Source organism: Rhipicephalus microplus, chromosome X (genome assembly GCF_043290135.1).
Source record: "Rhipicephalus microplus isolate Deutch F79 chromosome X, USDA_Rmic, whole genome shotgun sequence".
Classification (NCBI taxonomy): Eukaryota; Metazoa; Arthropoda; class Arachnida; order Ixodida; family Ixodidae; genus Rhipicephalus; species Rhipicephalus microplus.
In genome coordinates, this window is record NC_134710.1 from 135,815,021 (window position 1) to 135,833,128 (window position 18,108).

Genomic DNA, 18,108 nt, shown 5'->3' on the forward strand with positions numbered 1-18,108 from the left:
AGGATCATCATCATCATCTCGCCGCACTACTTTTTACTGAGTCATCAGTTTACGAGAGTACGTTGATCACGCCGAAGTAAACGTTCCTTTTGGCTGTCAACCCTCAAGTAAGTGCGTATTCCGCCACTAGTTAGCTAAATACACGTTTTTATGTGCGATGAGCTTGGTTAGATTTCCTATTTTTGTGCGTCCAGGAAATTTTACCGCATCGGGGCAGCTTGGATTGGCGCCGTCTCTCATAGGCCTAGCGCCGGCATGGTCGAAAACACGACTTGCTGTACGTGGCCGGAAATATATGTGTATTCACACTGATCGTAGGTCAGTGCGTTTGAAGAACTAGCTGCGCTGCAGAGCAATTGGGTGTTCGTTTTCTATAATCGGAGTGGACGTGCGAAGTGCTGTCGTAGCCGGCCAAGCCGCAACTGTCTCTTTATAGGCTTAGCCTTGGCGTGATTGGTTGCTCAGTGGGTCTAGGATAAATTATTTGATCGCGTTTCGAAGTCAGTCTTATCGCGTCGCTGAATTGAACAGTTTTCTTGAGGATGTAGTTTAGTTTAACGACGCTTGCGGGTGAACGTCTTGGTTCATGAGAGTGTCCGCCCGTTACGCTACAGAGGTCATCAGCCGGGCGTGCCTGACCATCCTGCGTTTTCCAAAGACGTTTGCGCCTCATAAACTGTCCTCATGCGCGATTTGACGTGGGTCAGTGCGAGTTGAGCGGTGTAAATTGAGCGAAGAGAAGTAAGGCCTGCACCTTGTCGGAACGTCATTAGTTTCGGGTGTCTCGCACTGCACAACTTTTAAACTTGACGCGTACAGCTGTGAACTGGTTTTAATTGGTGCAGGTTAATCACACGGCCCTAATACTTCGAAGAAATCAGCTCACACGAAGGATCGTTGCATGCCAAAACGTATAACCACTATTTCGCACCCGTTTCACCTGCTCCCAATGAAAATAGAAAACCTCTGCTACGTGTAACGGTAAGGGGTACCCTAAGCTATTGTAAAAAATATCGCAGAGATTCTGGCACCGTGTTTGGAACATTCATTAATTGGAAAACTGTCTGAATCTAATGGGCTGATTGAGCGAGTGGCGGTGCTGAACGTCAAGATACTGTGGCTATAGGTGCCACCTGACGCGGGTTGGCGCGACGGCAAGGTTCCTTTTGGCGTTGCATAAGTGGTTGCCAGACTGGTACCGCCTTAGTAGAGGCGGGTACGGCGCCTACGCCTCAGTGCTGCGCTGTGTGCTCAGCTGCACGCGAGGCTGCACCAAGCTTGCACTGTCAACGTAGGAAGTGCAGGAAAATCGTGAACCAGTGGTGCATATCTTCCGCACCTTTCGAAATCAATGGGAGGGTTCAGGGGTCAATGCTGCACCGCTGAAATGAATGATAATGTGCAGCACCTCGTGAACTGCTTCACGTGGTGGCGCCGAATAGAACAGGCCTAATTTCTGCAATAGCGTGATGCACATGTCTCAGTTCAGTATCTGTACTATGCAATCTCTAGTGCGAATTTAAAATTAACTGATGTTTTGCTCGCAGGCAGGATTGTCTGTTAAGGTTTTCCATACGGTCCCGCCAACCTTTTGCCTCCTTATTTTGGTCAGGTTCATTACTTCGTTTTACACTCTTTGTGAGGTGATTCTGCTACTCATGTGCCAATTTATTGCATGGCTAGGCTCATCTTTAAAGGGGCCGTGCAACACTCCTGGAGCATGGTCAGAAAACTCTGCTGATTGGTAGTGGAGGCGGCCTGGAATTCACAAATTGTCAGTCTGCTAACAATTGCTTTCTCTTCTCTTGACCAATCACGGCAGATGCTCAAAAATTGCTCGTAAAATGCCCATCTATCATCCTTTAGCTGATTTGAACATGGCACGCTCGGTCGTTAGAGATCGGCCCAAAAGGCCGAGACTTGTCCACGCGTGCGCGCGATGCGATCACGCGCGATGCGATCACGCTAACAAGGCCGCACATTCGAAGAAAAAAAATATGCTCAACATCGCTAGGCGCGCGTGAAGTTTTTTTTCCCTCATGCTATTTCTCCCTGCTTCTAGCGCTTTTCGTCGGGACAAGAAGAGAGAATGCCATTGCCACATGCAAGGAATCTTTTAACTCCGCTCGTACTGAACGGATTCTTGAATAGGTTGTCATTGAATTCGTGAGACAATAAGATCTTCCAGTGAATTCATTAAATCTACTTGAAAAAGTGTTTTGGGGGCCCCTTTAAGGGGTACTGACAGAATTTTTCACTTGTTTCTTTTTCTTTCTTTAGCGTCAAATAAGCCAAGACTTTGAGAGCGTAGGAAATGTACTGGTATCTTGTTTAATGAATGAGTGTTCCACGTACAGTCAGCCAATGGCTGCCAGATGTAAGCGCATATGCACCCTGAAAACTCGGAGCATGCTTTTGAAAACTCGTTTCGGTTCCTACTGTACACTGACGTCGAGACATGGTATGAGTGAGCTGCTTCATCAGGCGGTACTATCTGAAAGCGAAAGTTTCCTTGATGTATCTTCGTTCGAACGTAGTCTTCATTTGTCTGGTTCGTTTGCTGTGCACAGCGCGTTGCTGTCACGCTGGACGCAACTTCAAGATTTATTATTTGCAAGTCTGACGTAACCATAGTCTTCTATCGTTAGGTCTGAACGACACTATACACTGAAAAAATGCGGGTACACGCTTTGATGCGCTCTGTCTTTGTCTTCTATGCTCTTACTGAAAACGTTTTACATGCGTAAGCAGCTCAAGTGCAAGACTGTGTTTGGCATGTTTTACGAATCTCATGTTGGGTGTCCATGAGAAAACGTTGCGGTTAATAGTTATTTGTGATAACCGACATATTGAGGCGCAGTTGAGAGAAGTTGCTGCTTTGCATGGCGCTTCGCTCTCGGGCGTGGCCACCGGAGCTGCCCTGCACTGGCAGTCGGTCCACAGCCACGGTGTCAAACACGAACTACTGTCCCATGGCGCTAGCGTCGGGCGTGAGTGGTGGTCCCGCATATTCCTGATCTTCGTACCCGTACTTCTGGGCAATGACACTGAGGAAAGACCATGTGGTGCACACGTGCCATTCATTAGCATGGCAGAGAGCCAAACTTGGAATTTTACTGGAACTTGGAATTTTACTGTGAGCGTGGTTACAACTTGTGGTTTGTCATGTGCTCTGTGAATTCAAATATGGCAATAGTGCAAGTTATAAATGTGTCGCATCAGTCAGCTTGTCACGACTTTCTGCTTGCAATTTTGCTGTTGTGGGGTGTTTTAACTGCCCTGTACGCGTGTGTTTGCTTGTGTGCACATAAAGTTTCAGTGGGGGTTGATGATGGGGATTTTAAACCCCTCTCTCTTCGGCGACACCATTGCTGACCTGTCAATTCATGCAAATGGCTAATTCCTAGAACATACTGACCTCATAAACACTCTTGCCTCAAAGATTGTCATTGGTGCTTACCGACATTCCTGTTTTCTTATTCTGCCGCAGCTAAACGAAGAAAATGCGCGAGGTCATATCGGTTCACGTTAGACAAGCGGGCGTTCAGATCGGCAATGCCTGCTGGGACCTCTACTGCCTGGAGCATGGCATTCAGCCCGACGGCCAGATGCCCAGTGACAAGACGATCGGCGGAGGTGATGACTCCTACAACACATTCCTCTGTGAGACCGGAGCCGGCAAGCACGTGCCTCGTGCCGTCTATGGCGACCTCGAACCCACAGTCGTTGACGAAGTCCGTACTGGCACTTACAGCTGGGCAGCAGTTTCTGATGGTTGCACGGCTTCTGTAGTTTTTTTGCAAACTTTAACCACTTCGCGGAATTCGCATATTAAGGGTCATCCTATCTGCTTCCCGCAACGCGCAGCCGATCGGGCGAGCTGCCAAGGAGGTCGTAGAAAGTAATTGCGAAAGTAGAAAAACAAACTAGTTTTTCAAAGGCGCGTATAAATTGTTAAAGGCGAGGGGGGGGATGTAGCACATGTCAAGGGACAAAAAAATAGTTCTTCAAACTCTTGGATGGCCGTCTTGTTGGCCTTGTTGTGCAAGTAACACTAGCCAATGTTCCCCATTGTGATGGCGTCATGCGCAGCAAGAGCCGTGGTACATAATTGGTAGACTGCAGTCTATCGGCAGCAACACGAGCACAGCATGTGTGGCCGCAGCTAGTGAGGCGAACATCGCATCCTTCTCGGTGGTAGCAGTTGGTGCTCTCGTAGGAAGGGGCGGTGTGGTGGCTGAGCTCGTGGGAGGAACTAGCGTACTCGTGGAGGTTTGCGTACGTTGCCGATGTCATTCAGCCGCCACCACCGATAGCGTCGCAAAACGAGTGTGTCTTCTCGACCGCTGCATTTCCTCACCTGTTGATGTTGTTGACAGTGGTCCTGAACTGTTCCGGCGCATCGTAGAGCCATCCCGAGAGGAGAGTATGACTGTGCCTTGCCCTAGACCTGCGAAAACAGGCAGCACAGTTTGTTGGTTGCACTTAAAGTTGAGGCAGCACGGATGTCCTGTGCTGGATTGGCAACCTCGGGGTGGCTGCCACCATAATAGAGGCCGAGCTCGTCACGCAAGTTTGTCGCAGTTGTGTGGCAGAAACTACTGCAGTGGGCACAAGGGGCTTTGAGAGACCAGGACAGACTGCTCACTGCAGCTTGAAGAGGCACACCTCCAGTGGTATGGTGATGTCATTGAAAATCGAGGTGCCACATGGGCATGATGTAGCGAATAGTAGTTCCCCCACGCTTGCAAGCTCTACTGGTTCTGTCTTCTTCGGAAGGGGCCACTGCAATGTTTAATGGGCTGCACAAGGAGGGCTGTCCTCTTTGTCCTTCATTGGGGCACCATTAAGTCGTACATATATTTAACCGTGCACTCTCTCGGCTTTCGGATATATTTTTGCATTGAGTTATAGTGCAAGGATCCTTCATGCAGTCAGACTGTTGTGTATTGTTATGGAGCGTATATCTGCGTATTCACGCCAATACTGCACTCGAGTGGCCACTAAACACACTTGAGACTTTATGCACTCTGCTCACGATGCGTGTCTTTTACAAACTTCCCCTAAATTATTAACACCAAGGACAGTGCTGGTAGTTAAGCCGTCTAGATTATTTGTTCAGTCTGTTAAAGGTGAACCTAATGCAGGCCTTTGTTGCACTGGTGGGCCTTTTTTTGGGTGTGAATGAACCCAGGCACGCCGGCCTCAAGGAGGCACACGCCATCATTTCTGGTGGCCAAACCGTGACGACGCGTGCGGACCAACCAACAAGCGGTGCCACAAACAAGCAAACGTTCCTCCCAAAAAGAGGCGCGAACCGGGCTTCCGAGATTGCCTACTGGAACACGGCGGATCCTTTCGGAGTCCAGGAGCCACCAGTTTTGATTTCAGCAGTCTCCACTTGGGGTGCTGTTCGGACTAGGAAAAGGCCCATGCTTATGTGGCATGAGACTAGGACACGTTTAGAGGCTGTTGGGCAGAGTGCATGTATACTTCACTGTAGTTGCCAAAGTACCAGCCCTAGTTTGTGCAGTTGATGTGGCTGATAACTCTTGGCACAACACTCACGGCTTGTATTAATCGTCTTGTTGACTGCTGCAGGCAGCTGTTTCACCCCGAGCAGCTGATCACTGGCAAGCAAGATGCAGCAAACAACTATGCTCGCGGTCACTACACAATCGGCAAGGAGATTGTGGATCTGGTGCTGGACCGGATCAGGAAGGTGGCAGACCAGTGCATGGGACTGCAGGGTTTCCTCATGTTCCACAGCTTTGGAGGTGGCACCGGCTCGGGCTTCACCTCGCTTCTCATGAAACGCCTCTCGGTGGACTACGGCAAGAAGTGCAAGCTCGAGTTTGCCATCTACCCAGCCCCACAGGTACTTACTTTCTATAGCTTCCCATTCTGTGTTGTAGTTTGTGCGTAGAGTACCCAGACACTATGGAGGTGTCGGCGGCCCGGCTTTCTGGCTCGGTTGCTGGCTAATGCTTTTGGCCCAGGAGCTGCTTTATGTCAGTTTTCCGCGCCAGTGTGTCTGACAGCACACCTGTCCCCAGCCATGTGGCTGGTGTGGGCTGCACTCCTGATTATTCCTGTTCTTCGTGTAGTCCCATCGGACAAGTACACCGGGGAGAGACCATGCAGGAGACATCACCTTTGCAATCCACTTTGTTGTGAATAACTGTCAATTGCAGGCTGTGTCGCCTGGCAGTTATTGCTCAATTTGTCTGCTGCCACCACTCTTCTCTGTTGCCTCTCTCTGTTTGGGTTAGGCAAGGCACACCTTTTTTACTGCACTTTGTTTTTGTCGTGCCGATGCTTTAATAAATCACCAGTCCAGTCAAGGAGTGCCCTTTGACAGTTATGGCCCACTTTTTGCCCATGGTCAGTACACTTATACCTGAATATAACGAAATTGATAAATTCCTTGAAACATTGGTGGATTTCAGTTATACGGTTGAACCCCGCTAGAACGAAACTCGCGGGGCTCGGAAAATATTTCGTAGAAGCAAGAATTTTGTTGTAGTGAAATAGGAAAATATAGCTGAACTGAGCTAGCAACACAAAGGGGCGTTTATTCTTAAAGGCCAACTCCGGCGATTTTTCGAGGTCAATGGATCTCAATGAAATTCACTGGGTATGTTCAAACAGTCAAAACTGTTATCCGAGACCAGGTAGGAGCGTAGGCCTAGCTAGCGAAATCAGCGACAGTCCGGGCCGAGCGTCTCGTACTTAGCACTGACAATGTGTTTGCCGAGATTTGCATGACCCACTACATTCATCATTACATATTTCCCCCTCGCTAAAGATGGTGCCAAGTAAGTGTTCTAAGGTGTCGTGAGGACAAGTGGTTCGTGATATGGTTTGAGGCGATCCACATGTACGATTTCGCGGCCTCGCGACGCAGGTCCACAGTGGCTCTGATGGGTTCGATGAGGTACTTAACAGCGGAAGTTTGTTCTATGACGTGATAAGGTCCATGGTATACCTGCTGACAAACTTTGTAGAGGCACCAGGAGCAGCACTGGGGGCACCCACAGCCAAACAAGAGAGTTGGGCGAAAATTGGTAGTTGGACCATCCATCGTCGTGGCGAAATTTCTGTAGCCCTTGTTCTTGTGTTGCAAGGGTGCGAGCTAATTGCCGACATTCTTCCGCATACCGCGCGGCTTCGGAAACTGGTGTGCCTTCGAATGAGTCGGGTCGGTAGGGGAGAATGGTGTCAATTGGAGGTGATGGTTCTCGACCATAAAGTAAAAAGAATGGAGAAAAGCCTGTCGTTGCTTGAGGCGCCGTGTTGTAAGCGTACGTTACGTAAGGAAGGATAAGATCCCAGTTGGTGTGGTCAGAGGCGACATACATAGAAAGCATGTCGCCAAGAGTACGGTTGAAACGCTCGGTCAAGCCATTTGTTTGTGGGCGATATGCGGTAGTACAGCGGTGAATCACATGGCATTCTGCAAAAAGTTCTAGAATAACATCCGCGAGAAAGACGCGGCCTCGGTCGCTCAAAAGTTAACGTGGAGCGCCGTGACGCAGAAAAATTGTTTCAGCAAGAAAGACGCAACGTCACGTGCCGTCGCGGCTGGTTGAGCGGTCGTTTCTGCATATCTCGTGAGATGGTCGATCGCTACAATAATCCAGCGATTCCCAGCTGATGTATATGGTAGAGGACCATGAAGGTCTATTCCAACCCTGTCCAATGGTCGCACTGGGCACGGTAACGGCTGCATTGGTGCAGTAGGACGGCTAGGATCGTGCTTGGGGCATTGGCACTCTGTGCAAGATGGAATTTACTTTTGAACGAATGTGTACATGCCGCGCCAATAAAACCGAACACGTAGCCTGGGGTAGGTTTTAAACAAACCGGCGTGCGCACACTGAGGATCGGCATAGAAAGCAGCACATATGCTGGCGCGGAGATGCCTGAGTATGACGAGTAGCCATTCGCGACCGTCAGGGTGGTAGTTGCGGCGATAAAGTATTCCATCACGGATGGCGAAGTGAGAGGCTTGTCGGTGTAGCGCTCGAGATGGCGGGTGGGCGAGTGTTTCAGATATGTAATCCGTCAGAGACGCAATCCACGAATCTTTGCGCTGCTCCACAGCCATGTTGACGGGTCCTGTTAGTGGAAGGAAGTTGTCTTGGATGGAGACACTCGCAATATCAGTAGAAACAGGCGAACGCGAAATAGCGTCGGCATCGGCGTGCTTCTGGCCTGAGCGATAAATGACGCGGATGTCGTACTCTTGGAGCCGTAAAGCCCATCATGCCAAGCGTCCTGAGGGATCTTTGAGGGAGGATAACCAGCAGAGCGCGTGGTGGTCGGTAACAACATCGAAAAGGCGGCCGTACAGATAAGGCCGAAATTTCGTAATGGCCCAGATAATCGCGAGGCATTCTTTCTCAGTTACCGAATAATTTGCTTCTGTTCTTGTAAGAGTGCGGCTCGCGTACGCAACAACATATTCTTGGTAACCAGGCTTTCGTTGGGCGAATACAGCGCCAAGGCCGACACCACTAGCATCTGTGTGGATTTCTGTGGGAGCGCTTGAATCGAAATGACGCAGTATGGGTGGTGTTGTAAGCAGTTCACGGAGCTTCGCAAAGGCACTGTCGCAAGCTGGAGACCACGCAGATAGATTGCGGTCTCCCTGAAGTAGGTCTGTCAGAGGCGCCATGATGGAGGCGAAATCCCGGACGAAGCGGCGGAAGTATGAGCAAAGCACAATGAAACTACGCAGCTGCTTGAGAAACGCGGGCGTCGGGAACTCGCGAACAGCACGTAGCTTAGCGGGGTCAGGAAGAACGCCATCCTTTGACACGACGTGTCCGAGAATGGTCAGCTTGCGCGCTCCAAAGTGACACTTCTTCAAGTTGAGTTGGAGGCCTGCTGCAGACAGGCAGCGTAGAACCTGTTCCAAGCGACGAAGGTGCGTGGGAAAATCGGGCGAGAATACCACTACATCGTCTAAGTAGTACAAACACGTGTTCCATTTGAGGCCTCGTAGGATAGTGTCCATCATGCGCTCAAATGTTACCGGCGCATTTCATAGCCCGAATGGCATCACGTTTAATTCGTATAACCCGTCTGGTGTAACAAAGACAGTTTTTGGCCTATCATCCGGATTCATGGGCACTTGCCAGTACCCAGAGCGTAGATCAAGGGAGGAAAAGAACTCTGCGCCTTGTAGAGAGTCGAGGGCGTCATCGATTCGAGGCAAAGGATAAACATCCTTTCGTGTTATTTTGTTTAGGCGACGATAATCTACGCAAAAGCGTATCTTGCCATCCTTCTTTTTAACTAAAACAACCGGTGACGCCCAAGGACTGTTTGACAGTTGAACGACGCCTCGCTTTAGCATGTCACCTACTTGTTCATCGATGATACGGCGTTCAGTCGGCCAAACACGGTATGGTCGCTGCCGTAGTGGTGGGTGATTACCTGGGTCGATCTGGTGGCATACGGTAGATGTTCGACCTAAAGTAGCGCTGTGACTGTCAGAAAATGGTCGAAACTTGTCAAGGAGGCTCAAAAGCTCACACCTCTGTTGTGGGTTTAGGCCTTCGTCGATGACATGGTTTAAAATGTCGGTAGTGGAAGGGTCATTCACGGAAGTACAGGAGAGGGCACTGACTTCCGATGATTCATCATGAACGTCAAGTGTGGCAATGGTTAGGAATGATTCTATCGAACCAATACATTCGCCTCGAAGTAGCGTAATCGTGAATGGTAACGGATTCTCCACAGGCACGTTGGTCGCACCCCCTTGAAGAGTAACGAGAGCGATTGGGAGCGGTGATAGGTGGCGATGAATGAAAGCAGCAGAAGGCGTGAAGAATGCGGTAGCGTCGACGACGTTGGAACACGACACAGGTGCGAAGACAGTAGCGCGTGGAGGGATTTGGGTGTCGTCACTAATGACTAACTTCGCGTCGGAAGTGCGATCATGCACTGGTAGCGCATCACCAAACGGACAAAAGGCGACTTCGGCACGGGCGCAATCAATGACGGCTTGGTGATGGCAGAGAAAATCCCAACCTAAAATTATGTCATGAGAACAGTGCGGGAGTACTACAAACTGCACTGTGTAGGGCACTCCTTGAATTACAAGTCTGGCAGTACACGCGGTCACAGGCTGCACAGGCTGTGCAGTGGCAGTATGAAGACATGAACCGAAGTAAGGCGTTGTCACTTTTCGAATTGAACGGCAAACTTTTTCGGCGATGACAGAAATTGCGATACCAGTATCAATAAGGGCAAGTACGGGTACACCTTCAACAACGGCATTAATTACATTCGATGGCGGACGAAGAGGGCTTGAGCTTTGCGACGAGGACGCAGTTCTTGCCTCGGGAACTGCGTCATTTAGCTTTCCGCGTCGATTGTAGGGCGGCGTCGGCGCATCGGGGAGGGCGAGCGTCGACGTGGAGACGGAGATCGGTGATCAGGAGCTGGTCGGTGGGTTGGACGAGGAGCGTACAATTCGGGGTCTGGGGTGTATTGAGTGTACGTGTAATCGTTCTCATATGGACGTAGGTTTTCACGTGAGTGGAGTGGGCGGCGGCGGCACAGACGTGCGACGTGCCAAGGTAGACCACACGAAAAGCAGATCGGTCGGTTGTCGGCAGTGCGCCATAGATTAGGGACTCGGCGAACTGGAGGTCGTGGCGGCTGGGTGGCATAAACAGGAGCAGGCAGTGGAGGCGGCGCTTGAAACGTCTGTGGTCGTGGTCGTGCTGCTTCTTTGGCGTACATCAATGGTGCATTAACTGGTGGCACCAGCTGCGGAGGAAGGACCTCAGACACTTGATCTCGTATAATAGTCCGTAGAGTAGGGATAAGCGGTGCACTGTGCTCCGGTAGGCCAGAGATGAGCGAGAGTTTGCGGGCAACTTCTTCGCGCACGAAATCTTTGATCTGCGAGAGGTACTGGGATCGATACCCCGCACTTCCACCAGTTATAATAAAGAACGAAGATAGTCAAAACTGTTATCCGAGATCAGGTAGGAGCGTAGGCCTAGCTAGCGAAATCAGCGACAGTCCGGGCCGAGCGTCTCGTGCTTAGCACTGACAATGTGTTTGCAGAGATTTGCATGACCCACTAAATTCATCATTACACTTTGCACATTTCTGTCATTTATGCCAAATCACAGGCTTGAAAGATGCGCTGATTGTTTGGAAATGAATTTTTTAAGATTGCCTCAAAAAGCTCACCTCGCTTGCGAATTATTGGCAACATTGCCTTTGTGACGTCATGTTTGTCATGTCAACGAAAGTGATGCAGCAGATGGCATGACTACTTTGGTCGCTACAGCATTTATTCTGCTGGCCAAGAGGCAATGGCGGTGATGTTTAGCATGAGTATACCACGGGAAAGCTTTCTTCCCTCCTTTGTGGTGTCAGGCCGGCACCTCACTGGTCTGCCTTTGTTTTTATAGTCTGTGCCAGCGGGACCAATATACGGCCTCAGTTTCTTACCAAATAGCACATCATTCACAGACAGGATGCCCGGTTGGTTTTTCAGTTTGTGTTGTGCTTTTTTGCCTATTAAAAATTATTTTCAGACTTCCTGAGCGTTTCAGCTATTGTGCTCATGACAAGAGTGCCTCAGGAACATAGATACACCATTACTTTGCATTGTCGAAAAATTGCCGGAGATGGCCTTTCAAATGAAAACAGTGTCCGCTGCTTCCTATTCTTTTCCAGCAGCGTTGCAACGCGATTCAGTCCTGCTTTGGGAGGCCATGGTGAAAACTGCACTGAAGGTACCAAATAGTTGCATTAAGACCTTAACACCAGCAGTCTTTCGCCGTCAAAGTGTATCGGACAACGCAGAGATGGAGGCAGGGTATTGTGGAGCGGCGATTTTCGCCTTATTCTATGCCATTCTTACCATCCATCACTCCCGCCTAGCTGATTTGGTTGATAATGCGGACAAACAGCTGCTCTGATTAGGTACCACACTGGCCATGTGCGAATAAATTAAGCATTGGAATCGGAGGGGGGGGGAGCTGCAAGAAGGAAAGCATGCACTGAGCAACTGAGCTTTATCTTCGGATTGTCTGCGGTTAGAAGGCAAGCCAGCGGCGAAAGCAGAACAGTGTCATTGTCATCACTATTGGGCAATGGCGGCGGTTTTTGGTGGTGCCAAGGCGCGTTTTAGACTTTGTCGACATATTTTCAGGTTCTGGAAATGCATCAGTGTTAGATTGGGTTTCCTGTATAGCAATAAATATTCGAGCCGGGAATCGCATTGTGAAGTTTCGTTGAAGCAGGGGACGGCAGAAGAAAAGGTGATCATCGTGGCGACAATATTTATGCATTGTATTCTATGGACTGCTGACAGGGAACTTTGATTTTTTCGTTGCAGCAGAAATTTCTTTGAAGCGGCCTTGTTATAGCGGGGTTCGACTGTTTCCCGAATTTTCGTACTGAACGTGCGCAATATGCGCAATTGAAAAAAAAGGGAGACTGAAGGCACAACTAAGCCGAACCACTTTTTTCACAGTGAAATCACTGCGTTATTATATCCCAGGCTTTTACCAGGCTTTCAATCGTCGCCTATGCGGCCTAAACCACCACACTGACTTGCTGACTTGACGCTTTGGACGCACGGTCGACTGTATTGACCACTCCTGGCCTTTATACAGGAAACAGAGCTTTTCATTTTCACTGTGAAATCTCGGTATACCGAACTTCAGGGCACCTTGGAAATTCGTTATTTTGCAAGGTCGTAGTGAAAGCTCAAAAATTCACCATGCTTATTTTTCGCAAACCAAAACGACCCACTTTTACAACGGTGGGTTTTGAACTCTTTTTTTCACGAAAAAAAAAAACAAATTCACAAATAAACGCCTAAAATTACACGTTTACAAAAGGTCCTTGCAGTGAGAAGGCCTCCAGCTAATCCACATTCCTCTGGTGCGATTTGGTTCTTTGGTCACAACAGCCTGCTTTTTGACTTCCCGTTGCCGAAGAAATCCACTTTCTTGCTTGGCGAAAACAGTTTCTGCTTCTTTGTCTCAAATCACCGCAGCATGAATGCAGAGTTGCTTTGCGGGCGCGATAAGTAATCACCGAAAAAAAGGTGAACACTACTGACACGCTGCTACTACTGACCTCTTTCGCAGAACAAAAAAAAAAGTGCCAAAAAATTTTCTCGTTCTGTTTTGTGCTCCTTCGCTGTCTCAGGTTTTCAGTGCCTATGCTTCTTGCTCTGCAACTCCCGCTCTGCCTCGCCGACCTTGCCCTCCCGTATTGCCCTCGCCCCCTCACCTCTGCTGCTTGTAAACCAGCAGCGTTAGCTTTTCATCAAAAAGATAGAACAGAAATACGCCCTTTTCTTTTCCCCCCTTTGCCCTGCCACGCGTCTTTAGAGAAGCGTGGCGTTCATTCGCTTTGTCGTCTGCTTAGGTACTGCTCCTGGGTAGCCACAACTGTTTTCAGAACGCGAGATCGTAGTACTGAGGTGCTGTTAATATAATGTGGAACTGAATAAATGCTCGTTATTCTGAAAAGTTCCGTATTCTGAAGTAGTAGTAGTGAAATAATTTTACACTGAACTATTAGGAGTCTGAGTGGGATTTTTTAGAAAGTTTGTTAATGTGGGGTTCGTTCTACAGATTTTACTCTATTTAACTGATGCCAGTAGGGCATACTGGCCCAATAAAAAAAATTCGGTAGCCTCTATATGGACATTCTCAGCGGTTTTTTGCCGCCGCCGTATTCCGTAACAAGTCCAAAACGATATCATGCCCTCCCCCCCTACGCATCGCAACTTTCACGAGCTGATAAAACAGCTCGTGCGTTCTCAAGCACAGATCGAATGAGTCGTTATATGGAGGTTCGTTATAAATAGGTTTAAGTGTGTCTACCGGCAGCGGTGTATTATAGTCTTTACTTCACGTCTTCTCACTGCAGGTCTCCACAGGAGTCTTAGAACCCCACAACTCTATTCTCACCACACACACCACCCTGGAACATTCAGACTGCGCTTTCATGGTGGACAATGAGGCAATCTTTGACATCTGCCGGTTCAACCTCGACATTGAAAGGCACACCTACACGAATCTCAACAGGCTCATCGGCCAGATCATCTGCTCCATCACTGCCTCTCTGCGGTTTGATGGTGCCCTGAATGTCGACCTGACTGAGTTCCAGACCAACTTGGTGCCCTACCCTCGCATCCACTTCCCCCTCGTCACCTATGCTCCAGTCATCTCTGCTGAGAAAGCCTACCATGAGCAGCTGACATTCGCTGAGATCACCAACTCTTGTTTTGAGCCTGCCAACCATATGATAAAGTGTGACCCTCGCCACGGAAAATACATGGCCTGCTGTCTCCTGTACCGAGGGGATGTTGTGCCTAAGGATGTAAATGCTGCTACTTCGGCCGTCAAGACCAAGCGCACGATCCAGTTTGTGGACTGGTGCCCCACTGGAATAAAGGTAAGTTTGGTGCTACCTTGTGCGTCGTGCTTAGCGTAATTGAGAGAACCAGGTATTTCTAAAGGGACTATGTATTAATGAGAACCAACAATATTGCCACATTACGTAGATGTATTACGACGACTTGCGTTACGACGCATTTGCAGTGGTCACGACAGCACCTCAAGGGCTTGCAGTGCGCGATTCTAAACTCCCCAATGTCGCTGTGGCAGGCACATTCACTCCACTACTGTGCATCTCACCCTCCTCCCTGTACGGTGCGATGACAGTGCTGACCCCTATGGCTGACTGAATGCGAGAAAATGGTACTGTGCGGCGATTTCTGAAGCAGACACGGTTTTCAAAACTTTAAATATGACGTTTTCTTTCCAATCTTGGAGGCAGGAAAGCTATTTTAAAATTAAGCCACTAAGCTTAGTCAAGCCGGGGTAAAATCCAACATGATGGCGTTCATACAGATTTGTGGTGCAGCTCAAAACAAGTGATTTAGTCCGAAAAATCGGTCGAAAGAATTCATTAGCTCTATGGGAACACTGATGGTGCACTTCAAGTGCGAAATAGCCAACAATTCCGAATTTCGGTCAGCGACTGTATTTAGGTATAGGATATGATTATTTAGATGTATTGATTTAGAATTGCGGTGCAAAGTGCGAATAAAGAAGAAGCGAAGCTTTACCGCCCCCTTTTTAAAGCTTAAAAGTTTATCTTTTAAAGGGACCATAATAACAACTGTTAAGTCGATGGCGATTGTTGAAATAGCAGTCCAGAAACCTAGTAGTTTTCCTTTTGTGCCAAGGAAGGGCTTATTTGGGTGCCTTTACTGCGTTGCGTGGCTTACGTTGCGTGGCTTTACTGCGCTGACTCCACAACTTGTAGCAGTAGAGAATATAGCGGGAGCCCCAGCATCAACTACAGCCATTGAAAAATTTTTAGCGATGGCCTTCAAGTTTGCAGGCGTGCTTGGCTTAACTGGGCCCCGCTAGATGGCACGACCTGTCCCATTTCTTCACCAGGTGAAAACTTATTTTTCGGCGGTTCATTTTTCCATGAATCACACATAAGTGAACAAGCAGGATTTTGTCTTTTAATCACTAGTAGTTGGTCTAGCTGCACTAAAGAATCTTCTGTGCGTTAAGGGGTGATGCACCTTTTGAAAACAGAAAAACAGTGACAGTTGGTTTTTTGAAAACCACGTGTTGAGGTAGCATGTCTATCTGTTTTGTAAATATTGTTTAATTCATCGCGAAAGTACATCAAACCAATTACATAACATGCCACGGCAGCCGGCGAGTGGCCAGCTAGCACTGATAATTTCCCAACCACCCGGCCCAGCACTGCCGTCTTGGTCTTGTTTTGCTCGTGGATTGCTTTTTTTCGCCACGTGTGGCAGCAGCTGCGGCGTGGCTGCTTTTGTTTTGAGCTCGATGCGAAACCGCGATTAGAGGAAGCACGCGTCGATCGACAGAGTGGGCGATCACGCAGCTCCTATTGGCTGCTGGGTGCGATGATGAATCTGTGGCTTTCCTTCTGCTCCAGCACCGGCCTTGCAAGTGCCGGTGTTCTCTTCGCATGCGTTGTTTTCCTGTTTGCCATCATTCCGCTCGGTTCTCACACGTGCGCTCCAATCTGTCTTTACGAAACGATTTTTCACCTTGTTCACGGGACGCCGATTGTTTTCCTGTCACTAACGATGGTCAGGGCAAAGTTTGGTACTCTGCACGCGCTCTGTTCAAGACAGTGGCCGATGAAGCTTTTACGCATGGTGAGGCCCGTTCACGCGTCAACGCATGGGCGACAGTCATATCGATGCTGAGCATCTTCTCCTTTGTCTCAAGACAACTGCATTGATGCTTATCGCGACATCGGGAATGTGCGCAACGCCCAGTCTTCACAAGTGAGGCTGGGGTTGGTGTTTTGTGCGCCTGGCACGTTGCACTCGCCAACTACAGTGATTATGGCCCCGAACAGTGCGACCGCATCGTCAACTGTGCATTCGCCAACACGTTTTTGGACGTGCTAGGAGTTGGCAGAGGACAATAACATACATGTTGTTGTGCAACCAAAGCTCGGAGCTATGTCGGCAACTGATAGCGCAATGACGGCAACCAACAGGCTGCGGAGAAAGACCCTTTCAGTGTGAAAACTGCTCAAAAACAGCTGCAACACAAGCAGGAAAAGCGGAAAAGGAAAAATGTCCTAAAAAACATTTCCAGCTACTTTGCAGGGTAATTTTAGACCAAAATATGTGTTCGAAACTTTCAGTCCATTTTCTCTGAATGACTTTTTGAGCAGTAAGGCTGTTTATGTTTATTCTGGTGGCATCTCTGCAACTACTGATCTGATATGTCAAATTTGTATTATTATGTACCCTAATAAATATCCCACACACTGACAGCCGTTTTTAAATTTATTGTGTGTAATTTGATAATTAATCACAATTTCATTGATAAATACTCAATGGCAAACACTAAATTCAGGGCTCTTTTAAATTTTCAGCAAGGAAATTAAAAAAAGGGGGGGGGGCTCTGTTCTAGTGTAAAGCATCCATCCAGGAATAGTCATAGAATTTCATGGTGCTAGCACATTTATTAAATTTACCAGAGCCTAAGTAAGAAACCTATGTGGACTATCCCGATATATGGCTGTAACTTGGCAACCAGTGAACCTAGATGCATAAAATTTAGTGGTTATTCACATGGCTTTATTATTTGGCCCACTCTGACAATTTTATTAGGATATTTTAACAAACAAGAAAGTTGCCTTTTCGTGGTAGCCTCCCCCCTTAATTCTAGGTGGTAATCATTTATCGAAATAGTTTTGCAAACGTCCTACTGTGTCGCATTTGTTCTCGTGCAGTTCTCTTAACTTCTTGGCAAGTATGGCACTGCTGTTAATAATATTGTCGTTTTAGACGTCATACATTTAGGTTTCACTCTGACGTAAATTGTTATTAGACTTAGTGTCCCTTTAAGGGCTCTAGTGAATCTTGTTTAGGGAGCCAGAGATGAAGCCTGGACTTTACAGGATCATTCATTTCACCAATCTGTCCAAAGGTTTTCTGAGGCATTCTTTTATTAGGATTTTGGTGCGCAATTTTATTTTGATCTCTTTCTAAAGCACCTGGAAATCCAAAACGACCAAGAGGAGTTTAAGGAAGAATAAACCAGATGGAATTCTTAAAAGTGGCTGCTATAGAGTAGTTACTGCATTCTCGGTTGTTCAATTATTACACCCGATTCGGATTGCAGGTTGGCATCAACTACCAGCCCCCGACTGTTGTACCCGGTGGCGACCTCGCCAAGGTCCAGCGTGCTGTGTGCATGCTTTCAAACACAACGGCCATTGCTGAGGCCTGGGCACGTCTCGACCACAAGTTCGACCTCATGTATGCCAAGCGGGCGTTTGTCCACTGGTATGTCGGCGAAGGCATAGAGGAGGGAGAGTTCTCCGAAGCCAGGGAGGCCTTGGCTGCCCTCGAGAAGGACTACGAGGAGGTCGGCATCGACTCTGCAGATGGTGCGGAGGACGATGGTGGCGAGGAGTTTTAAAAAGCGTTTGTTCCCTCCTGCTCGGGGCCATGGAATAAAAGAGCAGTTTAATTGCCTGAAATCTCTTGGGTTTTTGTGAACAGTAGGCATCCATTGATTCGCTGGTGTG

At 48.4% G+C, this 18,108-nt stretch overlaps 1 protein-coding gene across 1 annotated transcript; it reads left to right on the top strand.

Moving 5' to 3' along the window:
• Window positions 1-5,366: 5,366 nt before the first annotated feature.
• LOC119183148 (tubulin alpha-1 chain-like) lies at window positions 5,367-18,050 on the top strand. The gene is made up of 3 exons (XM_075877801.1): window positions 5,367-5,878; window positions 13,924-14,451; window positions 17,700-18,050. Exons 1-3 carry the CDS (start codon window positions 5,537-5,539, stop codon window positions 17,997-17,999), a joined length of 1,170 nt encoding a protein of 389 aa, XP_075733916.1. The 5' UTR covers window positions 5,367-5,536; the 3' UTR covers window positions 18,000-18,050.
• The last annotated feature ends 58 nt before the right edge of the window (window positions 18,051-18,108 follow it).